Source organism: Microtus pennsylvanicus, chromosome 13, assembly GCF_037038515.1.
Source record: "Microtus pennsylvanicus isolate mMicPen1 chromosome 13, mMicPen1.hap1, whole genome shotgun sequence".
Taxonomy (NCBI): domain Eukaryota; kingdom Metazoa; phylum Chordata; class Mammalia; order Rodentia; family Cricetidae; genus Microtus; species Microtus pennsylvanicus.
The window spans coordinates 65171364-65194044 of NC_134591.1; the positions used below are offsets into that span (position 1 = coordinate 65171364).

The 22681-nt window shown below is 45.5% G+C and overlaps 1 protein-coding gene across 1 annotated transcript in view; it reads right to left on the minus strand.

Annotated features, from left to right (window-relative positions):
• Nucleotides 1-324: 324 nt before the first annotated feature.
• Arid1a (AT-rich interaction domain 1A) overlaps nt 325-22681 on the minus strand; it is a 76916-nt gene continuing 54559 nt past the window's right edge. Inside the window, exons 5-20 of the mRNA XM_075946102.1 lie at nt 17363-17603; nt 17027-17116; nt 16134-16301; nt 15184-15496; nt 14426-14571; nt 14218-14327; nt 12693-12902; nt 10712-10919; nt 9228-9360; nt 8899-9074; nt 8133-8283; nt 7921-8055; nt 7745-7841; nt 6410-7301; nt 5974-6104; nt 325-3340 (exon numbers count right to left, since the gene is read on the minus strand). Of these exons, the coding sequence (XP_075802217.1) occupies nt 1616-3340; nt 5974-6104; nt 6410-7301; nt 7745-7841; nt 7921-8055; nt 8133-8283; nt 8899-9074; nt 9228-9360; nt 10712-10919; nt 12693-12902; nt 14218-14327; nt 14426-14571; nt 15184-15496; nt 16134-16301; nt 17027-17116; nt 17363-17603 (4926 nt within the window). The 3' untranslated portion in view covers nt 325-1615. The remainder of the gene's footprint in view (nt 3341-5973; nt 6105-6409; nt 7302-7744; nt 7842-7920; nt 8056-8132; nt 8284-8898; nt 9075-9227; nt 9361-10711; nt 10920-12692; nt 12903-14217; nt 14328-14425; nt 14572-15183; nt 15497-16133; nt 16302-17026; nt 17117-17362; nt 17604-22681) is intronic.

Below are 22681 nucleotides of genomic sequence, written 5' to 3' on the forward strand. Positions count from 1 at the left end.
GTCATCTCTCTGGCCCTGGTTAAAGATTTAGTTCCCCCCCCCCCGCCCCTGTTCAAAAGATTTAGTTTTTAATTATGTGTGTGAGTTCGCATGTGGGTCTGTGGAGGTGAGTTCAGGTGTCTGGGTCTGTGGATCTGAGTCTAGGCGTCTGTGTGTGGGTCTGTGGATGTGAGGTTAGCTGTCAGGTGTCAGATCCCATAGAGTTGGACAGAAGGCTTAAGGTTGTGAGCCACCCAAACATGGGTCTTCTTAACTGCTAAGTCATCTTTTCAGGCATAGGTAAAGTTCTTAAATAATTTGAAAATAAAAAACCCTCACAAAGTCTTACCAAGATTTAATGTACATTTATTCTTAACACGTGGAACATATAGTATAAAGATTTCATACTGAATAAATGATATTCATTAAGCCAAAAAAGGAAAAAAAGGAGGAATTTACATCAAGTTTTTAGCTACATTGTTGAAATACAAATATGCAGATTTTATCACTGAAAAAATCTCAATGTGTTTCTTCATCAGGAACTTCAACTGAACCTAGAACTTTTTCACACCTCGATTAGAAAGGAAACAAAACAAAACAAAAACCCAGAAAAAATAAACTATAAGTTGATTGGCTGCCGAGACAGCAAGGACTTTTTACAGAGACCTGTACAGCATCGCACCAAGGGGGGCGATGTCTGGCAAGAGATTAAATAGCTGTGTCTCGCTTTGTGCAGGTCACCAACTTGTTAACTCGTCATACTATAAAGGGGTGGCTGGGAAGGGGACCAAACTGTGGCGATTCAAGGGTATGTGCAATGTACAACATCATATATATACACACGTGGCAGCGCAGCCGCTGCAGCTAAAGGTTAAAACCAGTTCTAAGAGGTGATCTCAGGGTTATTCATACAATCAAGGAGGAGAGAAAGAGGTCAGGGTGTTGTAGGTTCACACATGATACTTTGGGGGAAAAGCCTTTTTTTTTCTCCTCAACATTTAACTAAAAACATTTTTTAAAAACTACAGCTTGCTGCTGACCCAGCGTCTTCTCTCATTCCCATGTGAGACATTATTATTACAGTATGTTTACAGTATCAGGTGTACAGTACAGTACATGAAAGGGTCTACACTCTACTGCACAGGCCTCTCCAGTGAACAAGGTCTGCTCACAACTGCGAACGTCTCGGCTCCTGCGAGATTGTGAATGGACAGCAATAAACCACACAGTTCAGCAGTCACCTTTTGTCCTTCAGGGTTTTTTTGTATTTTTTTCCTTTTTTTAGCCATTAAAAACAGTTATGAAATGTGGCATCCCGTTGATGCAAGAACCGGGAAAGCCATTTTCCCCAAACTCACTGTAAACAACAGTAACTTTGGTTAAAATAAAAAAGTCTTCTATGTAGGCAGAGCTTTGTCTTTTCAAATAGGGTGGGGTCCTGAGGGAAGCAGGTGAGGATGAGGAACAGAAAGGTGTTAGGGAGTGGGGGTGGGGAGAGACTTTCCCAAGGGAGAAGCTGGACAGCACAGGGTAAACTGGATTCTGAGGTGGTTTTGCATAAATAAAGGGCAACAGTCAGTTTCTAAGTTCTCCATACACTCACACACACACAGGGAGGGGAGGTGTCCCACGGCTGTCATGACTGGCCAATCAAAAACAGTACATCACAAATGACTTGTGAAACCAATGAGTTCATCAATGGTGATACCGAGATGTCCAACAGCCGTGACTCATACAGAGTGAACTCTGAGTGGTTCTCGTCCACCTTGGCCAGGGCAAGCAGTGCACGGGCAGCCCGCCGCATCATGTCCACACTAGTTGGTTCAAAGGGTGGGTTCTGCATATGGAGGAGGCTGGCCTGGCTCTGCTGGAACTGTGTGGCAGCAAGGCTGTCCTCTAGGAAGCCTAGGAGGTTGCCGATGCTGCCCTTCTGCACTGCAATGGCCCGGGCTGCCAGGCTGTCCCCCTGTGCCAGGTTGGCCAGCAGTACCACGGCCATCTCCCGGCATACTGGGTTCTTTCGGTCACTGAGGAAGCGCACCATGGTACTATACAACTTCTCCAGGCGGCTAAATGGGGGCGTGGCCAGGATTAGGTCCACATTGTTGTCCTGGATGCTGAGCTTGCTGAGGGTTTCTAAGACCAATCTCTGTGGAGAAAGGACGGCATTGGGGCCTAGGGTGGAGAAAGGGTCCTGGGCTTCAGCTGAAGGGCAAACTGCCCAATGTAGGAGTCCGTCCAGCACAGGCAGGCAGATGCTTTCAGGGTAAGGGGATAGGTCCAGCTGCCCCGAGATGTTGGCCAGCGTGACCAGCGTGTTTTCCCGGAGCATCTCCAAGCAGTCCCACCACCACTCCACCTTGTCACAGCTCACCCCTTGGTCCTGTTCCTCCTCCTTCTCGTAAGTTAGTGGTGCCTGCTTCCGCTCTGGATGCTTATGGTGCAGTAGGATCAGCTTGCCTAGGATAAGCAGCAGCCCTGGGTGTTTGGACATCTCAAAGTCGTTGCCTGGCACAAATGACAGGCTCCGGATGGTATTGGAGACACAGACACAGCGCTTAGCAAGGGAATCCTGCCAGTCCAGAAGGGTACACAGTGGGGTCTCATCCTTACTGTGGGGCTCATCCTCTAAAATCTTGATGTTCCGGTGGCTCTGTGCTGGGCTAATGCCAAATGGAAACTTGCTGCTCTCCTTGGTGGCCTCTGCACTCTTTGTTCCCTCATCAGTCAACGTGCTAGACCGGGTGGACAACATGTCATCCATAGTGGCTGTGATCCTTTTCTCTGGAAGGGCATCAGGCGGGGGGCCCTCCTGCTCTGCTGTCCCTTGTGAACCCTCTACTGTTGTGAGGTGTTTCCGAGGGGGTGTTGGGCAGGGCACATAAGGCCGGGAAGGCAGCAGCTCTACCTTGCTCTCAAAGTGGGTCTGGATATGCTCAGTGGTATCCCCACCACCAATCCGCCAGTGCAGCAGGCCACTGTCAAACTCCTGCACACGCCCAAGCTTATCTGAGCAGTCCACCACAAATGGGTCGTTCTTCTGCACAATCTTTACTGGAAGCTTGTCAAACTTACTGACTAGCTTCTCCTCACTATTCTCTGAAGCTGGCTTATCCTTGCCTAAGAAGGCCATCTCCTCATCATTTTCAACCACTTCTTCCTCCTCCTCCAGTTTAGGATCTAGGAGTTCTTCTTCATCTTCTTCCTCTGTGGGGGCTGGACTAGACACCTTGCTGAATCTCCCAGGGTCTAATAGTGTTCTCTGTCCTGGGTCCCCCACCTCATACTCCTTTAAAATGCCAAAGATCTCAATCAGGCATCGACGGAAATATTCCACAAGGAGCTCTAGCAACCCTGGGAGCTGAAAGACAGAGAAAAGGAAATAAACCAGGGGAAGAATCTTTGACCCGAGAGTCCCGAAGCTCTATCCAATTGTCTTCATTTCAAGCTAACCATTTCTCACTTAGGAGGTGAAGCTGTCCCCTTTATAAAGGCCTCTGCCTGGGCAGACTGTAGGGCTTCACTTCTCTCACCCATCTTCTCACAAAAGGAGCACAAAGCCTCCCCTCTGCCCAAACAATGGCCGCATAAGCCTGCCCTAGCAGGCTGGAATTGTTAGCCACACATCAGTACCACCCAACACTCTGAAATCTCTTCTTTCTGAATGAATGTTCGCTTTTTACCAGGTCCCTGATCACCGCCACTGCCCATCTAGGGTGGTCTCTATACCCCATGGCCATATGGAGCCCAAGTCGAAGCATGCTGGGATAAGCCCTTCCCAACACAAGCTAGAAAAGGAACGCACTGTCAACAGATGTTCATTTAGTCTCCACTAATTTTCAGTAAGATTCACTTTTGGTTGAATTCCTTTCATCCACCTGATTTTTAGAATTAAAAAAGCCTTGGTTTGAATACTGCCTTTCCCAGAAGTTAGCTGTATAAAATGATGAAAAACCTGCTAAACTTTAAAGTTGTTCTGGGATACTGAAAATAATGAAAATTTCTTTCTTTACTTTCCTGTGTACAGCAATATCATCCAATGAAAAGTCAGTCATGCTTTGGTCAGCTTCAGGGCATCACAAATGTAAGCCCAGTTCAAGGCTAGTCTGGGCTATGTAGGGACACATATGGTGTAGGGTGCTGGAGAGATAGCTCAACTTGGGAGGCAGAGGCAGGCGGATCTCTGTGAGTTCGAGGCCAGCCTGGTCTACAAGAGCTAGTGCCAGGACAGGCTCCAAAGCAACACAGAAAAACCCTGTCTGGAAAATAAAACCAACTAAATAAGTAAGCAAAACAACAACAACAAAAAACCTAACCTAACCAACAAAAAACTGTAAATCTAGCTGGGTAATGGTGGCATGTGCCTTTAATCCCAGCACTCAGGGAGGGAGAAGCAGGGGGATCTTGTGAATTCAAGACCTGCCTGAGCGAGTTCCAGGACAGGCTTCAAACCACACAAAAACAAAACAAAAAAACAAACCAAACAAAAAAATCCCTAATTCTAGTTCTAGGAGATTCAACAACCACTGCAGCCTAAATAAGCACTAGACATATAGGTGATACATGCAGACAAGATACACTGACAGACACACACACGTGTGTGCACGCCAGACATAAGTGGTACACAGACACATGCAGACAAGACAGGCAGACACATACACAGACACCCCAGAAATATAGGTGATAGACACATACAAGCAAACACACACACACCCCTCCTCAACCTTATGCAAGAAAACTAAGACTAGCAATGCCTTCATTTACATAAGAGTATAAATGGGAGGGAGGGGGAAACCTGCTATGGTCACACTGACACAGATACCACAATGTTATTTCTGGTAGACTGGAAATATCCCTAGTAGTCTATCATACTTTTTTTCCTGTCATTGTTATTATTATTATTTTTTTAATATACAGAGTCTCATGTATCCCAGGTTGGCCTCAAACTATCTAGGTAAACAAAGATGACTTTGAACCTCTGATCTCCTAAGTGCACACCTCCCAAGTGCTGGTATTATTTGTGTGCCACCACACCTGATTTATGCGGCAATGGGAGTTCATCTCTGGACCATGCACATGCTAAGGAAGCACTTCACCATCTAAATTACAGTCTCCAATCTTAAATTTCTTTTCAATTAAGCTATAAATAAAATCCTCTAGAGCCGGGTGGTTGTGGTATGCTTAAAACCTTGTCTTGAAAAGACAAGATAAAATCAATAAATGGAAGGAAGGAAGGAAAGGGGGGGGGGAGGGAAGGAGGAAAAAGGATTCCAGGTGGAGGGGAGTATGACTGCATGCAACATGGAGGTCAGGGGAGATCTGGTGGAGTCAGTTCTTTCTCTTTACACCTTAACATGGGAACTGAACTCAGTCTTCACTGGCAAGTTCCATCTTGCTGGATTACTTTCTTTTTGTTTTTTTTTGAGCCAGGGTTTCTCTATGCACCCTTGGCTATCCTGGAACTCGCTCTGTAGACCAGGCTGCCCTCAAACTCACAGAGATCCTCCTCCCCCTGCCTCCTGAGTGCTGGTGTCTGCACCACAAGCACCAGGCTGCCCCCAGCTCGGAGTAAATAGTACCTTTTAAGAGGAGGCAGAGGCAGGCAGATCTCTTGAGTTCAAGGCCTATAGAACAAGTTCCAGGAAATCAGAGCTACACAGAGAAATCCTGTCTCAAAAAATAAAAGCAAAAACCTCCCAGTTGAGTATCGCAGCTGGGTAGGCTAAAACCTCAACAAGAGCTGGAGCAACAATAAAACCCAACAACAACCTTGCTCCCAAACAAAACTCTTTTTGAACTTAACCTTACACTAACAACTCATGTAAATTAATACTGTTCCCATGTCCAGTGTAAAGGGAAGCAAAGTATACACAAAGATTTCCAGCAAAGTAACAAGCGTGTTAGCTGAGGCTGGTTTTGTTCTTGTAGTCACTTAGTATTATGGACAACAACAATGTCCAAGTCCTCCCCTCCCTGCCCAGAACCTGTACTCACCTGACTGAGGTTGAAGGTCATAATGCTGTTGTCATCATATAGTAGGATGTTAATGGTGTCTAACGCCCACGTGCTCTCTGCCAGGAGCCCAGACTTGAGGGACATCATTACCCGCCATGCCTCCGGGGTTCCTGAAATAAACCTCTATGTTGTCTATCCACCAAGCCCTGGCTGGCTAGAGGCACCCCAAGCATGTCCCATTAGTCAGGCTATTCTGACTTCATTGCTTCTAAGCTGTCCAGGACACCAGTATGTGGCAGAGTCCTAAAGAAAAACCTGAAATCAGCTTATTTCTTCCACCCTTCAAATTCTTTTCCTTTATTTCAGTAAACAATCTAATTGATTTAACCATATCCAGAGTATCAGGATGGAGGAAACCATGTGGAAGATGGAAAGGGTGGTAGGTTCAGCCACCAGATCAGGGAGCGCTCCTTACCAATGTCTTTCATTGTGAGCCGCCTTCTCTGCTTCAGCACAGGCTGGGTAGCTTCCACAGAGCCAGGTGGGAAGGTGATATCCCGTCGAATCATAGGGGGCTGCACAGGGGTGGGTGCTATGTGTGATGCAGGTACTGGCGGACCTGCCTTCTGCATTTTCATGCCAGAGTGCAGGAATGGAGATTTGCTAGGAGAGGTGCGGTTCTCCATTGGCCGGGCAAGGGGAGCGGGGCTGGATACCTGAGGAATGTGATTCTGCATGCTCGGTGGGGGCTGGTAGTTAGATGGAGGGGGTCTTGTCATGGGGGGTACAGGGGCTGAAGGACCATATGGAGGTTGGCGTGTGCCATGGGAAGGCCATGGGCCTTCATGGTTGGCCCTCTGATCTGTGTGGAGCATTTCATCTGTTCGGTTCACACCATGATACGCAGGACCCTGGGGGCCAGAGCCTGTGCTCTGTCTGTTGGCATAATTGTAGGTCATGTCATTACGCCCCTGCCACATGGTGCCTTGCTGAGCAACCTCGGCTGATGCCTGTATAGGGCCGCCCATCATTTGTGGTGGCATGTTCTGCTGGGCATTGGAACCAGGAGGTGCAGAGACCCGGTCTCGGCCAAACTGGAATGGAAATTGGTTCTGGGGGCCGCCTGCTGGTCGGCGCTCAGTAGCAGCGGTGGCAGTAGCAGGATAGGCATTGCTGTACTGGTTGTACACATCTTGTTGAGGGGAAGGCTGGGCAGCTTGTTGCTGACTGGCAGACTGGGACTGAGCTGCAGGCAACTGTTGCTGTTGAGGCTGCCCTTGCCCAGTGCTATATGGCACACTGTACATCTCCCCTTCATGCCGCTTGGCAGGAGGGCCATATGTGCCATCCATTGGCCTCTTATAATTCTAAGGCAGAGAAAAGAGAGCAAATTAATACTGTGTAATCAGTCACAAAAACTACAAGTGCTATGGATGTCTTCCACTAGACATTTTTCTTTTGCTCCTTTGAAAGACAGGACACAGATGCCAAGAGAACAAAAGAAAACACCTTTGCAAATTATCTTTTGAAGCTGCTTCTGAGAGCAACCACTATTTTCTCTTCTAGGGTTCTCTCTCCAAATAGAAAAATAAGTAAAACTTCAAATCAAAATACAATCTGTTTCTAGCCCTTTTAGAGAAAAGAGAGACTTGACACATGGAGGATTCTGAGATCTGACTCTCTAGGTAGAACAACCTAGTTGGGCAAGAGGAATATCAAGGTAGTAGGCAAAGTGAGTTTTATAGACTTGGTTGCTTACTGCTTTTATGGGGAACCTGTGGGGTATTGCATTCCCAGTTACCCTCCTTACCTGTTGCTGCTGTTGATACATTGTGGTTTGCTGGCTGGGGAAGGGGCTGCTGGAAGGGGTGCCTTGGGTGGAGAATTGATTGCCATAGGAATCATGTCTGCAGAAGACAAAGTGGGTTAGGGTGGAGAATGACAAAACATGAGCCAACAAGGGTAAAGGAACAAGGATTCACTCACCGTTGCTGCTGCTGTTGCTGCTGCGGGGGATAGCGGCTAGGAGAATACATCCCCGAGTCTGGGGTGGAAGGCATGAGATTTGGCTGGGGAGCCCCAGTGCCCATATTTCCTTCAGGCCCAATTCCAGGCTCAGTCCTACACAAAATTGGAGAAGGGAATTAAGTACACCATAGCTTGGGAGCACGAAGGGCAGGATAAGTGCAGTGGCTTACCTCACTCTGTCGTAAGGACCTCCATAGGGATAGTGCTGTCGTGGTCCCATAGCCACATTTCCCAGCCCAGGGCCAGCAGCACGGCTGTAGGGGTCACCCATCCCGCCGTTGGGGCCCTGCCCTGAGGACATGAAGGGATCACTTCCTGGGGCTGAGTGTAGAAACGAAGGCAATGAGAAAACTGGCAGGTTGGTAGGCTAGGCAAGCTATATAGGCCTGTCCCAAAGTTCCAGGCTCTCTACAAAACATGGTTTCCTTCCTATTGCTTTTCTTTTTCCGAGACAGGGTTTCTCTGTGGCTTTGGAGCCTGTCCTGGAACTAGCTCTTGTAGACCAGGCTGGTCTCGAACTCACAGAGATCTGCCTGCCTCTGCCTCCCGAATGCTGGGATTAAAGGTGTGCGCCACCACTGCCCGGCTCCTATTGCTTTTCTGACAGCCTCAATGGAGAAATACAAAAGCCTCTAGAGTGGCTAGGGAAAGCAAAAGAAGAGAAAGGTCTTAAAAAAAAAAAAAAAAAACCAAAATGGAATCAGGTGGTTTAGGATGTAGTTCGGTGGGAAAATGCTTGCTTAGTATATGTGATTCCCTAGGTTTGATCCTAGCATCACACCAGAAAAGAAAGAGAGGAAGGCAGGCAGGGAGGAAGGAAAGGATATGGTCAGGAGATACATAGAAAAATCTCAGAAACTTCCTCAGTAACAACACCAAGCCACTCAAGCTCCCATCTGCACAAACATAAGCCAACAACACCTAGCAGTCAGTCACCTTTCCTCATGCTGCCATAAGGATCCTTATTTGGCTCATAGGACATGCGCCCCATCATGTCAGAGGTATTCATACTGGGCTGGTACCCAGGGTTTGGAGTCATGGAATTCCGCTTCTGGAATGTGGGGTCACTTCCATCAGGAAAGGCATCCTGGATTCCAACTGAGTTGCTCCTGCTGCAGAGTAAGAAAAATGAAACGCCCAGTAGACCAATCCCTCATCTAAGTCAAGAGACAGGAGTCACTGCTGGGCAGGTTAAGGCAGGAACCGTCCTTGGACTACACGTTCCACCCAGACACACTCCGAGCTGCACTGCTCACGGGCCTTACCTCATGCCTGGTAAGGGGGGAATCTGACTATGTGGTGTAGATGCTGGAGTTGGAGGCTTCAGGTCTCCTCCTTCTGCCATAGAACTGCTGGTTGACTGAGGAGTTTGTGGCCCCTGCATAGATCCTGATCCCGCTGTGGACAGAGATGCAGAGTGAGCAGCTTACTTGCCAGAAACATATTTAACTCTCACCAAAAAATGAATGCTGTAAAATCTGGGGTGTGCGCATGTATATATGTATGAGTCTATCTGATTTCTTTTGAGACAGGATCTCATACTGTGTAGCCCAGGGTGGATGAACTTTTTATCAGCCTCCAGAGTGCTGGGTTGACATTGTGTCACCTTACTATTTTATGTTTGGTTGCATTTATAGCTTAGAAATGAAAGAGGATGTGGACATATTTCACCATGCCAGGTCATTAAGTTACAGGTATTTCCTGTCTGCCTTGCTTTATTCTCCAAAGAACTTATCTGATATTATAAATACCATGATGATGGTGAAACAGAAAGTAAAACCCAGGGTGCAGGAGTCACATGGCCAGAGCCTAAATGTTTTTTTCTTTTCTTTTTTGGTCTTTCAAGATGGGGTTTCTCTGTGGCTTTGGAGCCTGTCCTGGAACTAGCTCTTGTAGACCAGGCTGGCCTCAAACTCACAGAGATCTGCCTGCCTTTGCCTCCTGAACGCTGGGATTAAAGGTATGCGCTACTACCACCCAGCCAGAGCCTAAATGTTTCTATTAAGCACTCAGCACAATGTCATACTCAGGTTCCAATGTTCCTTTAAAGACATGAGCACAGAATCCCCAGTTAGCAGTGCTTCCACGGGTCACAGCTTCCCAGCATTGGGCACCCATGGCCAAGGTCCCCCTCCCCCCAGCAGATGAATCACTTCAGCACCGCACCACTCTCTGAGGTCCACAACAGGGAACATGTGTTTGCTCCCACCTTCTAAGGCCCAAGCTAGCCTAGGCCCCAGCCTCCTCTGAGAAAGGAGGGTAAGCAGAAGCACCCCTATCATCAAAAAGTTCCATTCATATTCCCTTCCTACCCCTCCTTCCATTCATTACCATCTTAGCTCTCTGGGGAATTTAGGGCTCTAGTCTGAACGGCATTCTAAGGCGCTGACATCAGCAGGCCAACGCTCCCAGATGGCCCAAGCACACTGCTATTTGTCAGTTTTCCCTCACTCCTCGGGTGTCCCTCCCACTCACTAGTTTACAAACATTTGGCAAGATGCCAGGTGTACAACAGGAAAATTAGAAAGTGAAAACTTAAGACTGCAGCACAGCACCTCCCAAGGGAGTCACCACTGTTGCTCTTTAGTCTGCCAACCTGCTAAGCCACGTGGATGGGTAAAACACACATCTCTGGCATCTGTTCTGCTCCCTGAAGGGAGGGAGGGAAGCACCACTACTTAAGGAACCCTGTAGGCTCTTAAAGTTCCAGAGCCTCAAGACTGGCAAACCCTTGCTCACCCACTCTTACCAGGAGAAGGAGGCTGGATCTTGGGCTGGGATTTCTTGGAATCAGCAGCTGCAAAAATGTCTGGGGGAGGGTCTTCTCCCCGCTCAATCTTGCACTCAAAGGCATAGAGACACTGGATATACTGCTTCTTCAAGGAGCTGGCTGCACTGCTTGATGTACCCACATTGAGGTTGGTTGCAAGTTCTCGCCATTTTTTGTTCTTGTTGACCTTTAATACCAACCAGAAGAGTCAAAAATATACTTGACCTGGCCTTCCAGCCTTCAAGCTACAAGACCAAACTGGTTGCTGCAAGAAACTAAAAAGTTCTAAGTAATTGCAGATACTGGAATACTGGAATAGAATCCAGCATTTGGTCTTTATGCTCCAACCCTCGGCGTCTGATAGGCTGACTTAGTTAAGCTAAGGACTCACAAGATTGCCATCCTCCAGTGTGAGGTAACGACTGAAGAGCACTGGGTCCACAGTTTTTTCTCCTTTCTTTCAGCCTCAGGGCACACTGACCAAGACCATTTCTAAAGGCTCCTTCTAATATAGCCTGTGCTAGCTGGGCAGGTTTCTATTGTGTAGTCTTTTTTTTTTTTTTTTTTTTTGAGACAGGGTTTCTCAGTAGCTATGGAGCCAGTCCTGGAACTTGCTCTATAGGCCAAGCTGGCCTCAAACTCAGATCTGCTGCTTCTGATGGGATTAAAGGTGTGCACCACCATGCCCAGTTCCACTGTGTATTCTTAAACACCATTGGAAACTTATCCCTCTAGTGCTGAGAACACTGACATTGCAGTACTGGTCCAAAGAAAGATCATTGGATTGTGATACGGGTGACCTGGGAATCAGAGAGAGCCCCTACACTGAAGGGAGGTGACCATGAAGAACATCTAAGGTGGTGATGATGATTGTGGCACCAAGGCTGTCTTTACAGTCAGCAATGGTCTGTGTAATTCTGCTTTTCTCCCAAACTCCCATGCCACCTGCCCCATCTACTGGGATGGCCCCTTCACATTAATGGGTCAGCCAAGCTCAGAGCTCAGTCTTGCCGTTCTCAGCATCTTCACTTATAGATAAGTTCTGTCTTTAGAATACAAAAGCAACTAGATTTCCTTTTCAAACTGGAAGACAAGCACGGGCTCAGAGATTCCTTCAACACCTCTTCCTGTGTTCAGTGAGTTCAGGGGCCCAACCACCAGAAGTAAGGCAAAGGTATTAAGCACCAATCTGCTTTGCCACAAGCTATACAAGTACCCAACTAGAGTGAGAAGTAGGAATGTCCCAGGGTCACCTCAGCAGCCCTAAGTGGCTTTGCTTCCCACGCCAGTTTATGGCAGTTAGCATGTGCCCTGTTTTGTTTTGTATTCCGTAGTGGCGAGGGGGAATCATAATGGACTGCTAGCTGGCTTCGTTCCAGTCACTTTCTTTTCTGCTGGTGACAGCTGTTTTCCTTTTCTGATTTAGGTTTGGAATAAGTCTCTCCCTGTCAGGCTCTCCCACCCCACACCCAGGAGTTTCGGGTCTGGATAATAAAGAAAACTTCACAGAAGAAAATCCTGAAAGGCTACACTATCAGTCAGCATAGCCTCACCAGTGAGCCTTCCAGCAAATGCAAACAAAACGGCAAAGCATACAAGGGCATTTGGAGCAAGGACTGACCCAGTCTCTGAAGTCACAGTATAAAATAACTTGACACATAATTTTCCACCATTCTGCTTCTTCCTCTATAACTACTTAGAAATTCTACCTCTGAGATGTTTCTTGAATTCAAAGGGTCAAGGAATCTGGCTGGCGTACCAACTTACAGACCAAATGACTCAGTGCGAGCCTTGCTAAAGCTTTCTTCTCATTATTTCTAACATTTTGGCAAGACACAGTGTCCCTGTTTTACCATATGATTTACAGACATGGTTAAGGTCACATGTTTGAAGTGTCAAGAGCACTATCCCTGTAAGATGCATGATGCTTTCAGAAGCCAACTGTCTGTCTGGTACTTACCTGAGTCAATCCACCAATCTCCTTCACAGACACATAGAGGCGATAGAGGTCCAGAGGTTTCCTACCCACAGCAGGCAGGTTAGTCATACCCATGGCCTTTTCCTCTGTGAAGGCCAGGTAGCGGTCCACCCACATCTTCCTCTCTGGCTCACCACCCAGCTCATACAACTTGGTAATCTTCTCATTGGTTGTAGTAGAAGAGCTGGATTTCTGGAGGGGCGGGTCAAAATCAGAGACTCATCAAAGCCAAAGCCTATGCACACGAAGGGCATCAGAACCCTTCTCTGCCCCTCTCCCTTTGAGAGAGCAAGTCTTCTAAGAGCCCAGGCTGGCTGTGGAATCCTCCTGCTTTGGTCTCTTCAGAAGTTACTGGTTCTTTTATGGCTATTCTAGATGTACAAAAGTTCACTAAGATGGGTTTGGTTAATTTGGGCATGTGACTTTTTATTTGAAACTTTTTTAAAATTTAAAAATTACATCATCCCAGTGGCTATTTTGTCTATAGATATGTCTGTGCACTACATGTGTCTAGTTCTTGTAAGGCTGGAAGAAGGCATTGGGTCAATCCCCTGGAATTGGAGTTGAAATGTGTGTGGCTGGGAATTTTTGACCTTATCCTCTGGAAGAACAGCCAGTGCTCTGATCACTAAGCAATCTCTCTAACTCCCTAATTATATTCTTTTTTATGATGATGATGATGTTGAGCCAAGTCTGGCTATCCTGAACTCTCTCTGTAGAACAGTCTGGCCTGAATTCAGAAATCCACCTGCCTCTGCTTCCTGCATGCTGGATATGGGCCAATCCTCCCACCCAAATTGTTTTCTTTTTTAAAAATAATCAAGTACTAGGAACGGTGGTACATGCGTTTAATCCCGGAACTCTACACAGTGAGGTCCAGGACAGCCAGAGCTACATAGTGAGACCCTGTCTCAATTGATGCACCAACGAAACAGATGAACAAGGCAGGACCTCACCAGTTTAAGCATGATTGTTGTTTTTAGAGGACTGGAGTCTGGTTCGAAATTAGATGGCTCACAAGTCCCTGTAACTCCAGCTCCACGGGATCAAATAGATCCTCTTCTGGCATCCATAGGCATTTGCACATACACACACATGAGCACACACATGCAAATCCTAATAGCACACCTAGATCCAACCTACAAGGTGGTCAAGAACTGAAATCCCCACCATTTTTGCTGCTCTGGGTCTAGGAAGTCTAGGAGAGAAGGGCAGCCAGTTGCCTACATCACACATTAACATCAGTGGATAAACAGAGGAGGCTAGGCATCAACGAGAACATGCCATACTGTGGAGTCTGGTGCTTTCTCTATAATGTGATATAAACAGTATGCTGCTACTTACACAGAGATCCTATAGGTAACCTCAAACAACTGTATGAGAGATTATTCTAGAACTATTTATGCTTGGGGAAATTTTCTTGTCATTCTCTTTCATTTTTCCTTCTTATCATTCGGTGAAGAAGGTAAGATATAAAGCTGAAAGGACTGAAGACAAAAATTATTACCTTAGATTTGGATTCAGTTTTGGGTGTCCCATCTGCCTTATTGTTCATTTTTGTGGCTGGAGTTAACTTAACATCCCCAAGGCCCATCATCTCTGGGCTGGCTGCCATTCCTGGAAAAAAGAAAGACATTCAAGTCCAACAGATTTTGTTACAACTTAAAGATCATTCTTGAAGAAATCTCTGGAGATAAGCAATGAATTATACTTACCTGCTGAATTGTTGGCCATGGTCCCACCCATAGGATATGGGGGTCCCTGAGGGTTGATCATGCCAGCCATACTATTAATCCCCTGTCCATAGGGAGGTCCAGTTCCCATCATGCCTCCTTGATTCATATTCGGGTAGCCTGGTGGCCTAAGGAAGACGATGGAAATTAATACAACAAAAGGTTAGGTTAGATTTAGCCATGAGCTAAATAGGGTTGTACAATCATCTCAGAGCAGAAAAGTCTAAGTCTCTCAAACCAGACTCAGGCCACACCTAGTTATTCTTTATCTTCTATTTCTCACAAAAGGTTCAAGGAAGGTTTGAGCTCCATATAGCAAACACTGAAGGGCTCTAACCCTTGGAGAGTAAAGTCCTTCCTGTAAGCAACCTCTAAAATTGCTGCATTTCCACTCACAGGCGTATAAGACACGCTCAATTCCAACATTTATTTGTCATGCTGAGCACCCAAATTGGAATTCAGCATTCTCTCTCCAATCATCCTTTCTTGCCCAGACTCCAAGTAGTTAGGACTATAGATATAAGTTCTAGGCATATACTGTGCCATATCAATTTTTATTCCAAGATCCTTAGTAAGTATGTGCGTGTGTGCACATGTGTGTCTCTGTTTAAACTGTAAGAAAAGAGTACTCTGAAGATCTCAATAAAATGTACGTACATGAATCTGTACATGCATACATACAATGTTCTGCTCTAGGACCAAATGTGTACATGAACATCCCCTCACTTCCCAAGTATTACCTGTTTTGGATAGAGTTGGCAGCAACATGCATGGCAACAGCAGATTCTTGAGTTTTCCGGTTCATTCCCCCTGGTGGGGGACACATCCCTGACCCAACCTGAGGTGGCATGTTGGCCATATTAGGGCCATAAGGCCTGTTGCCCATTGATGCATGAGTCATTCTCCCTGGAGGAAGTGTGCCGTAAGGTGGGATTCCAGGCTGCCCGTGCATTTGACCTCCAGCACCCATAGGGTTCATACTTCCAGCCATGCCTGCATTGGGGTAGTTGGCATTGGGCAATGCATTATAGTTAGGCTGCCTGGGGTAGCCTCCTGAGAGGGAGGGAAAGAGGACAGAAGTCTTGGTTAGTGAGCCCTAGTACTTATCAAATCTGAAACTCCAAAAATGAGAATCAATCAATATTTTGGTCAGGAAATGAACAGCTCTATGGTTTAAAAACAAAAAGTAATAAAGGGGAGGCCAAGAGCATGTGAGGATGTGTCTGTTGTCCTGCTCCCAAATTTGGGAGTGGGGTTTATTGCAGATTAATTGCAGGGCTTTGAGCAAACTAGTTAAGTGTTATATTATTGAGCCACACTCCAGCATGACTGTCCAGCACAGTTAATGGCTGGCTCTATCACTATTCAGGCCTTTCAGATTACAATAGAATTTTTTTTATCTATATATTCTTTTTGCCCCCCCAAAACATTTTATTTATTTGTGTGTATGTTTGTGCCTATGAATGCACACAGATTCACAGCACAGTGCTTTTACCTGATAAGTCATCGTGTTGGCCCAGAAATTCAAAGACTTTTTCAAGGTGACAGAATAAGTGAAGACAAGATGGAACCTTGTCTTGCTCTACTTCAGGGACTAAGCTGGGTAAGTAAGCCAGGAGGACCCCAGCTGTTACCATAGTGGCTGTTTTCTCCTCTCACCTCTGTCTCCTTCACTTGGTAGCCCATTTACCTTGTGGCCCATACTGACTCCCCTGGGGGCCATAGCTCCCCATGGAGTTCTGCTGGTAGGAGCCCATGCCTGTGTGCATCTGTCCTCCAGAAGGCTGACGTGGAGATAAGGCTGAGCCGGGCTGAGGGGAAGTGTACTGGGGCATCTGAGGGTTCCTCTGCATATAACCTATTTGTGGAAAAGTATCCATGTAATTATCTGCTCACTACAGTGGAAATAAATACTTTCCTCATTTTGCTGAGATGTTTTTTTGGCATTGAATCTGCTACTGTCATTTACCCCTTCAGGTACTTTTAAAGTGATATGCCATTTACAGAGGGTAGACATATCAAAATTTTTCTTAGAACAGGTTTTCTCTGTGTAGCCCCAACTGTCCTGGGACTCAGGCAGTACACCAGGCTGGCCTTAATCTCAGAGATCTGTCAGCCTCTGCCTCCCCAGTGCTGGGAATAAACGCGTGTGCCACCTCCGCCCCATATCAACTTTCATGCTGAAAAAGAGCACTGACCAAACAAACAAACAATGTAAATGATCCAATGAATAAAGACGTTAATGCTGAGTCTTCAGAAAACACTTACTAAATTAGGCAAGCTACCAAAATGCTAGTTAGCACTGAGACATGCAGAATGACTGCTGGGGATGCAAACATGGCCAAGCTCATTGGAACTTCACAGTTTGCTGCTAGAATTATTCTAAGCATTCTGCAACATGGGTCTCTTAAAGTTACTGCACAGGGCAGTAAAGAAAATGCTTTAGCACCAGGTACATTCAATTTGTAGCCTGTGGGACAGTTATGAATTTGGCCTAGTGTATTTGTAGTTAACATCATGTCACAATATCAATGGTTTATGTGACCTTGCTAGCCCTCTCCCTATTCTAAGCCAAGTTCTCACCTCGATCTTGGGCAATGCTTGATTGGTTCATGGAAGGATGCATGATGCTGTCCGATTGGCCACTGGGTGGCCGAGGTGGCATCTGGTTGCCTATTATAGACAAAACAAGCACAAGTAAATGAACCATGGCTCAGCCTACAAATTAATTCTAGCTAAGAGGTAAATTTGGAGCTGGAAACACTTCCTATGTCATCTATAAAGAGGTATCTACCCAAAGCTTTCCCACTTCCCCCTTTCAAATGCTAAGAAAATCCATGCAGACATGAATCAATGCTCCCTTATATCACTAAGACCAGCCAGTGTTCCTTCTTCCCAAAGACCAATACTTAAAGGTACCTGGCACTGCAGCAGGCGAGAGTGGTCCTGAGCGAGACTGAGCGACACTGGCAGGAGAGCCAACAGGGGACGGGGAGGGGCCTCGGATGCCAGGCAGATGAGGGGAGGTATGAGGAGAAAAAGGAGACTGAGCTGGATTACTCTGCTCGCCTTGGCTGCTGGAAATCCCTGATGTGCTCACGCCAGGACTCAGAGCTCCTTCTGTCCCCATGGGGAGATCATCTATTGAACCAGATAGATCCTGAAACACACACATAAGGATATAAATTAGTAAAAGGAGGGCAAACACACTACATGCCTGGTCATAGTACTAGTTTGCATAGAGAAAACTTCATTAAGGACCACAAAGAATGCATTTGTGACTTGGTGAACATTGTAGACCCAAACTATCAATACTTCTAAACAAGGTGGTACACATTTGTAAGTCTACCACTTAAGACTGAGGCAGTTTGATAGTGAGTTTAAGATCAATTTGGACTACATAGGAAGAGCCTGTCATAAGACAAAAGAACACACACACACACACACACACACACACACAAGAGCTGTGGGGGTACCCAATTCAACCAGACTGTTCTATACAGAGAGTTCAAGCCAATTAGGAGACCCTATCTCAAAACAAAACAAAAACCAGTCATCTACCTACTATCTAGCCAACCAACCTATCTTAATTCTGCTATTGTAGCACAAGTATCCACAAACATTGAAAATGTGTATGTGTATCAATAAACCTCTATTTATAAAAATGGGTAACTGGGCTATAAATTGTAGTTTTCTGGTCTGTTCTAGCCCCAACCAAGACCTTGTAACACATCTGGGAAGAGGAAGTGCCCTTTCAGTGAAACTGGGCCACTCTCAAATCACTGTTCTGTTTACCAATTGTTCTAATAATTTCCCTTTCATTTTTTGTGCACTGGTGTTTTGTCTGCATGTGTCTGTGTGAGGGTGTCGGATCTCCTTAACTGGAGTTACAGACAGCTCTGAGATGTTATGTGGTGCTGGGAATCACGCCAGGGTCTTCTGGAAGAGCAGCCAGTGCTCTCAGCTCGAGTCCTTCCCTCACTCTATTGTAAATCTCCATTACCTAAGGACTCTTTCCATCCAAATCTCTCTAACAGAGAAATTGGTAGAAAAGAAAGGATATGGAACATGGGAAAGAGAATCTCTTAAATGCCAAGAAGGTCTGGCACTAAATTTCCAACTCCTGATGGACAGAAGTTTGCCAAATTAACAAACTCAATGTTCTGTTGGAGGGACCAATTGGTTCCCAAAGGCACTATAGTCCTTACTCCTTTTAAAGCTCGTAGTTTCTGAGATGACCTCCTTGCTTACTGGTATAAGAAATTAGTATATTCTGTAAGATAATAAAATCAAATACCCATTTTATTTATTTTCTAAGACGGGGGTCTAATGTAGCCAAGGTTGGTCTTGAATTCACTATATAGCTAATGATATCTTTGAATTTCACCTCCACGTCCTACAAGTATAGGTATGCACCATGAGAGTTGACTTCCAAGTTCTATTCCTATGCATTTATTTTGCTTGTGTGTTTTGATATGGTGCGTACACTTGCACATGTAGACACCAGTGGTCAATCCAGGTACTGTTCTCAAGTGTCATACACCTTGTTGTTTCTTTTTAATTAAAGATTTTATTTACTATATTATGCATACAGTGTTCTGCCTGCACACTACAACAATGGCACTAGATCACATTATAGATGATTGTGATGTGAGCCACCACGTGGTTGCTGGGACTTGAACTCAGGACATCCAGAAGAGCGGTCCGTGCTCTTAGCCATCATCAGTCCAACTCAGTTTCTTTAAGCAAAGTCTTCAAATGGAACTGGAACTGAATAAGGAGACTAAGATGGCTAGCCAGCAAGTCTCAGGATTTGTCTTATCTAAAGTCTTTGCCTTTCTGGCACCAGTTTTACAAAAGAGTGTGTACTACCATGCCTAGTATTGTTCATCTGTTTTTTTGAGAAAGGGTTTCGTACATGCCTGTCAGGTAGAAACTTTTCCAACTCAGTTCACTCTCTAGCCTCCAAACCTGAAATCTGGTTTGAAAAATTAAGTGTTCTTTCTGGGCCGTTTTTTATTCATACAAGTAAAATACAAACATTATTTCAGTAAACACATTTCAGATAATGCCTAAGACCCTCTTGAATATCTTTTGGCTGCCCTCAATAGTAGATGGTTCATGTCCTTAGAGACTTTAGGAAGAACTGAGAAAGTAGACAAATGTCTAGGACACACAGCAAGGCTACAGGTCAGAAGATAGCTCAGCTACACTTCTCTTAGAGAGCAGAGTTCATAACAGACCTAATAGGTAATTGCTCAGCCTTGGCTGACTGAGCCCAGAAACAGCCTACACATTCTGAAGAGTGTTGTCAGTTTTCATAAAATGTCTTAAGGTCCTTGAAGAAACAATGCTAAATAAGCTACTGTCAATAACAGCTCCACATCAGATAGGATACCCAACCACAGAATGTACCAAGGAAGGTGAAAGTATTAGTTTGATCTCTCTTGATTGGTCAAAAACCAACCTAACAACTTGTTATATTTTTGTCAAACGGTAACTGCTCAGCACAGAGAACATTGGTTTGAAATGATTCTAAGCAGAATATTTAAGAATCCGAAAGAGTCAGAGCCAATATTAACAACAGCTACTATCTGACCAGATGTTACTTTGCAAGGCATTTGTGTTTCACCCTGTCATGATCCAACACCCTCCCCTCCCCCATTTCTTTTTTCTCATTATTTGAGAGGGTCTCATATAGCCCAGGTTAGCCTCACACTCCTTAAGTACCAAAGGCTGACCTTGCATTTCCCAATCCTTCTGGCCTCAACTTCTCATGGGCTAGGCTGGGGCTCACTCAGCCTCCTTTCCTCCCTCCTGCCACCCTCTCTTGATACAGCTTCTCACAGTGCAGTTCAGGTTGGATTCAAACTAAGTGTGACCTTGAATTTCTGATCCCCTGCCTGTATCTACAGGTAAATGCCACTGTACCAGGCTCAGTCTGAAATTTTCTTTCTTTCTTTTTTTAAATTTCTTCTTAAGACAGGGTTTCTCTGTGTTGCTTTGGAGCCTGTCCTGGAACCAGCTCTTGTAGACCAGGCTGGCCTTGATCTCACAGAGATAGGCCTACCTATGCCTCCTGAGTGCTGGGATTAAAGGCATGTACCACCGGGTTTCTATGGCAACTAGTGTGGCTACTGGGATTAAAGATGCGTGTTACCACTGTCTGGTCTGTAAGGCTGACCAGTGGAGCTGTTTTACTCTCTGATATTCATGGAAGCTTTATTTGTTAAAATACAAATAAAATGTCACCACACACAGCTACATACATAAACACAGGCAAACCCCACTCACAAACATCCACTATACACATATAAATTAGATTTTTTCTAATGAGAGAAAGAGAGAGAAAAGAAACAGCATTATATAACATCGAATATAACATCGAAGCAGCAGGAAATGTTGAACATATTTATTAGTCCCGGCGTTAATCACATGGCAATTTTTTTTTTTAATTAGAAATAACGGTTTAAGTCTCCCAAAGCTGTCTCCCAAACTAGCCCTGTTGTGGGGACAGATACTACCCTGATCTCATGACCTTTTATTGCTTGGGACACACCTCTGCTTTCTACTCTACAAAGAAGCCAGTTTTTCAGGTTCTGTTTCACAAAAAGCTGACATCTGGATGTTAAGTCAGACCTCCAGTGTGCCTAACAAGTCAGGTCTCTACAAACATGCTCACACAGACATGGTACCCTCAATCTAAGTCCCTATTTTCTCCAGTAGGGGCTGCCTTTGGCATTTCAGAACCAAGGTGTTTTTTTTTGTTTTTTTTTTTTTTTGTTTTTTTTTTTCGAGACAGGGTTTCTCTGTGGTTTTGGAGCCTGTCCTGGAACTAGCTCTTGTAGACCAGGCTGGTCTCGAACTCACAGAGATTTGCCTGCCTCTGCCTCCCGAGTGCTGGGATTAAAGGCGTGTGCCACCACCGCCCGGCAGAACCCCAAGTTCTTAAAATGCTACCAAAAAGACCCATGTAATAAGTATTTCTTGGGAGAGGAGGGGGTTGCCAAGCAAGCTGTAGCAGTGCCTCTTTAGTAGAAAGCTTTTCCCCTGGGTTTGCTCCTCTCCAAGTGTAATCCTGCTGAGAGATGGGAGGCGAGGATCAGCCCACTCAGTGCCCTTGCCAGTTCCAAGGAAGCAGCGAGGCCAGAAGAATTTCCTCACGTGTTTCCAACGTGTTTCATGAATTTTATTGCTCATCTACCATGCAGATCAAAAGCGCTGGAGTAGGTCCAACTATTTCACACAGAATCTCACACTCCAGGCTGGCTACAGCCCCGAAAGCCTTCATTTCTTCACTTGAAATACTGCCCAATGTTATTTTGGGATGTGACCTGATAGAGGAAGCCCATAGGGACTCCATGACGATAACTGTTCCAGCTGTGATTGGTTGCCCAGCCCTAGAGCGTGCCAGCATGGGTTTGTCAGGCTCTGCTGACAAACAAAATTCAGCAGCTGACACCTTCTCTTCACACCACAACAAAACCGTGCCTGAAATCACAGTCCATACCTCATGGTGGAGTTGGGGGCTCAGTTGTCACAGGGAAAAAGAAAAAAATTACAAGATCCATCATGAGCCAGCTTCCTGGTTAAACAGTTAGCTACTAGTTTAGGGTTAAAGAGAACAGGAAGATGATCTCCCAACAGAACTATGCAAGGATGATAAGACTAGCAATCATATACTCATGGAGTTCTTGCATCTATTTAGTTTTGAGGAACTTTTACCTAGCTTTGTGCCGTTACTGGCAGGTAAAACGTAACAGAACTAGCTAAGGGCTGAGGACACTGCTCACTTGCATGCCCTTGATACTCAATATGGAGAGGAGAGAGCAAGCCAGGTAAATCCTGCCCTGTCCAGCCATACAAGCACTCTGAATGATCCTTATTAGAAAAGTCTAAACTCTTAACGAGAAATAACCAAATCTATGCTGTAAATTTGTCAGTTCCCCTACCACCGTCCAGTCCCACAGATTCATAGACACAGCAGGAAGCTGCTCCCAAGCTGAAGAATAAGAAGAAATCCTCAAGAACACAGAAGAAATGTGTGTGTGTGTGTGTGGGGGGGGGGTACACGACCCTCACAGGGCAGAAGGAAAGAAGAAAGCAACAGATTCAACAAACTCAGGAAAAAGGACCTAGACAATTAATTCTTACTTAAAAATCTAATAGATCACAAAGGTTTAAGCAAGGTGGTGCTTGCTTATAACCCAGGAAGGAGCATTAAGAGTTCAAGGCCAA